The following is a 5,000-nucleotide window of genomic DNA, read 5'->3' as shown; positions in this document are numbered from 1 at the left end:
CAAGCTGGGCGAAGCGGAAGGAGTTGGGGGACCGGAGGAAGTCCCTTTGTTGGAAACACTTGGGGATTCGGGAGGATAGAGGTGTATGATGTGGGTATATATACATACATACATGTGTATATGTATGTTTATCACACGTATAGTACGAGTCGGGGTAGTAGATATGCATATATATCCATAAATCATATGAGTTCATTTATCGCATACCTGATACTAATCCGGATAATAGATGTAGACATATATCACAAATATATCCATAAATTATATGTATATAAGTACATCTATCATCCTACTTTTACAAGTCCGGATAGTACCAAGCCCAAACCTATTTCAGAGTGGTCAACGGTGACCTATGACGGGGCAACGAATGACCTCCAACGCCTACAACGAAGGCCGCATTATCAGGCAGGTGGTGAAGGCTTCAGTCATCCTACAACGGGGAACCACTTCTGCATTATCAGTTCTACAACTACGAACTATGAAATCTCCCCCAAAATCTGTCAAGTAACACGACCTTGCATCTTGGAACTTCGCCCGGCAACAACAGCTGTGCAGTTGCGAGGGTTGCAAGGGCATCGTCAGGCTCTGATACGGCGCTTGAAGAAGATATACGTACATACAGCCATACACACACACGCATACACACGCACGCACACATACACATACACACACACGCACACACAAACACACGCACGCACATACACACATACATACACACACACACGCAAACACAAACACTCACTCACAATACACACGCACACGTGAGCGACCACATGTAGGCATTTATGTACACACGCACACATATATATATAGATAAACCATAGATTATCAGCACTTTTCGAACAATTGTTTAAAAACTAGCAGGGGATTAACATCATACGTCATTACCAATAAAGTCATCTCTCTTTTAATTGGGTTTGTATTGAGATATACCCTCAGATATATATATATTTTTTTTTTCTGAACCAACTCTTTCTGTTTACAGTCCATGGGCTGAAAGCATTCCGAGGGCTTAAATTCATTGAATAATTTCAGTAAAATGCCAGTATATGGGAGACGCAGAGTGTATATAGCTGGCAGACCAACCAATTTTTTTTTTTTTCTAGGCGAAAGCTGGGTTAAGTCCATTGAAATACATATGAACTGTAGGTGCAGATGTAAATACATATATATATATATATATATATATATATATATATATATATATATATATGTGTGTGTGTGTGTGTGTGTGTGTGTGTGTGTGTGTGTGTGTGTGTGTGTGTGTGTGTGTGTATTTATATATATATCTATATATATATATATATATATATATATATATATATATATATATATATATATGTATGTATATTTATACATACATATATAAATATATATATATATGTATATTTATACATATATATGTATATATATACATACATATATATATATATATATATATATATATATATATATATATATATATTTATACATATATATATATGTATATATACATATATATATACATATATATATACATATATATGTATGTATATATATACATATATATATGTATACATATACATATTTATGTGTATATATATATATATATGTGTGTGTGTGTGTGTGTGTGTGTGTGTGTGTGTGTGTGTGTGTGTGCGTGGGCGTGCGTGCGTGCGTGTGTGAGTGTGTGTGCATGTAAGCACATCCGCAACGATTCACACAAAGTACTTATGCAATATTCGGGCAGCACAGCCAACCAGACCCCACTTTCTCCTTTCAAATCCCCATTGCCCTGTCAAAAGCTATAGCGAGCTGAGGAGCCTAAGACTTCTTGTAAGAGCTTAGAGAGGGTAGTTTGCCCTCCTCCCCTCCCCTCCCCTCTCCCCTAGACCCCCATCAGCTTGAAGAGTCTGAGATCAGCTGTTTGCTTTCGTCCTCGACTGCTATATGCGGGAGCGCCGGCAGTCAAAAAAAAAAAACGTTTATTTATTTTCATTTATTGTTATTAGAAGTATATCAATGCTTAAAGTGAATCTTTTTCTTTCTTTTTTGGAGTGCAGAATTTCTTTGTGAATTCTTAATATTAACTGTATGAATTGTAACAATAGACTCTCATCAATCAGGGATTGGCTCACATTACACCATGAGTAGAATAATATGCAGCAGTTTCTATGTAGGTTCAGATTTACTCAACCTGTAAACAATATATTTCAAAATAACAAATGGCAAATGACAAGTCAATGAACACACAAATAAATAATTAAGAGGTCAAAACGTTGGAGACTTGTTCAAAATAAAAGTGATTAAACTTTCATATACAGAAAACCAGCACACAATATCTTCCAAAAAAAATTGCAGCACTAATCTATAATCATAGTTTCAAACACTTACATCATGGCACCTCGCCCCTAAATGATGATGCTTATGCTATACATGAAATCTCTCCCAAACTCGGTCCGTTCCATGCCCGACAGTCATCAGGCTGCACAAAATCAACATAATACCATGTATCCTTCTATGGAAAATGACAGTTGAATATCTCCAACACTGACATTTAAATTTCCTCACTCCACAATAAATCATTATGTCAGGCCACCAAAACTTAGAATTTCATTAATCATATACTCAAGAAATAAAACAAATTCAAATAATGTCCCTACCTCATATCTATGAAACAAAATTGACAATTTCAACACGTCATATTCAGAGGCAGCCTTCGCGTGTCCCGCTCATTTCAGTTTGTAAACAACGCTTCCTCGTGACAAAAGAAACTTACAATGCGCAACGATTTCCGCAACTAAACAAAATATCTTCATTAGAACTTAAATTTGACAATTCTTCGTATACAACTAAATAACAAAATCACAACTAGATATGTCAAACGTTGATAATCCTCAAAATTAATACATATTTCTAATATACACAATAATAACATAGGTTCCAATAATATTTACAAAGATGGACACATTCATAATTCCCTATTATTTTAATGATAATACATGAATATTCGTGTATATATGTATATATATACATATATATATACATATATATATACATATATATATATATATATATATATATATATATATATATATATATATATACATGGGTGTGTGTGTATGTGTGTACATGCACATACATATGCATATACGTGCATGTGTATATGTATATATATATATATATATATATATATATATATATACATATATGTATGTATACATATACATGTGTGCGTGTGTGTGTGTGTGTATATATATATGCGTGTGTACATATATATATACATATATATATATATATATATATATATATATATAAGTAAATAAATAAATAAATAAATATATATATATATATATATATATATATATATATATATATATATATGCATGTGTATATATATGTACAAATATATATGTATTATATACATACATATATATGTATATTATATATATATACATATAAATATATATATATATATATATATATATATATATATGTGTGTGTGTGTGTGTGTGTGTGTGTGTGTGTGTGTGTGTGTGTGTGTGTGTGTGTGTACGCGAAGAAACACAAATATATTCATACAGTTTATTTTGAGTATTCACAAAAGAAATTCTGAGAATGGGTCTCGGGAGAGGTGGGATGAAAGGGGTGGTTAGAGGGTGGGAGAAGAGAGGGAGGGGGAAGGGGAGAGAGGGAGAGAGACAGAGAGAGAAAGTGAGTGTGAGTGAGTGAGAGATAGAGGATTGGGAGAAAGTTGAAATTGATCCTGTCGGAATTCTATTCTCTTAAACGAATATTTCACTTGGAACACAGAAATCGTTATCTTCATTCATTTAACGCAATACATTTTTAATGAGTGGTTCATATATAAACAGTAAAACTGACAATAATAATCCCTTGATTATTGACAATAACATCATTGATTCATTCAGTAAACAATAACCTTGAACATCTTATTCACAAATAACCATATTCACTCATTCATTAACTACCTTGAACACGTGAGACAACCATCCACACTTTTATTCCCCGCACATGAATCACGAGTGCAAGAAAATCCCCGTCTGTTTGTTGTTAGAAGCGATCTCTGCTTCTCCATCGGGCGGCATTAGCAAATGAGAGAATCATGATCGCACGCGGAATAGTAATGATCGAAGTGTAAGTAAAGGGCGTACAAAGAGGAAGAAGAAAGAAAGGAAAAGAGGAAAAAGAAGGAAAGAGAGAAAGAGGACGAGGCTACGAGAACTTATATTTTTCGGCATTTGGTTAATGATTTTATTGGAAAAGTCAAGCCTCTAAAGTTGTATATGAGAGAGCTGAACAAGATACTGGTTTCTTGTGCATCGGGTATATTCATACGAAAATGAGTCATACAGTATATATAGTGACGTGTAGATGTTTTATCATTTTCTCTTTTTGCTCTGCCTGGCTTTATGATTTTATGAGGAATTACTAGAGAAATGTTTTTATTTATACGTGTTTATGTGATGTTTATGTGTCCTATATGTATCTAGCTATTTACTCACACAGACAAGCAAACAGAGACATAACAAATATCCACATACAAGCATAAAATTAAGGTACATCCTAGGTGAAGCTTGCAAAAGCAAACAAAAAAGTTTATAATAAACTTTTTTCTTATTTTCTTGAGATTCAGTTGTTGATTTTTATTGTTTTTTTTTTTTTCGCTGCATAGAAAGAGTGAATGTGAAATATATGATACAGTACCTTTAACGTAGGTCAAAGTGAACAATTCTATTGGGTAAGTATTTTATGTTAAATGTATTTCATGTTTTTCAACGAGATTAATGTATTATGTAAAGTGAGTGAAAAAATTTAGCTCTTCAACATGGTGCTTGAGGAGTCCGCCTGTCTCTTCCTTCACCAGTATCTGTAACCGCCATAACCGCTGTAATCACCGTAACCGCCATATCCGCCATAACCGCCGTAACCGCCATGGCCAAAACCGCCATAACCGCCATAACCGCCATAACCGCCATAGCCATATCCGCCATAACCAT

The 5,000-nt window shown here is 33.9% G+C and overlaps 1 protein-coding gene across 1 annotated transcript in view; it reads right to left on the bottom strand.

Annotated features, from left to right (window-relative positions):
* Positions 1–2,148: 2,148 nt before the first annotated feature.
* Positions 2,149–5,000, bottom strand: part of LOC113829137 (heterogeneous nuclear ribonucleoprotein A3-like) — a 3,566-nt gene continuing 714 nt past the window's right edge. The window contains exon 2 of the mRNA XM_027382237.2: positions 2,149–5,000. This exon is cut by the window's right edge and continues 157 nt beyond it. Within this exon, the coding sequence (XP_027238038.2) occupies positions 4,861–5,000 (140 nt within the window). The 3' untranslated portion in view covers positions 2,149–4,860.

This window comes from Penaeus vannamei, chromosome 30 (assembly GCF_042767895.1).
Source record: "Penaeus vannamei isolate JL-2024 chromosome 30, ASM4276789v1, whole genome shotgun sequence".
In the NCBI taxonomy this organism is placed as follows: Eukaryota; Metazoa; Arthropoda; class Malacostraca; order Decapoda; family Penaeidae; genus Penaeus; species Penaeus vannamei.
The sequence above is the reverse complement of the archived record's forward strand: the minus strand, read 5'-3'. Positions and strand labels throughout refer to the sequence as shown.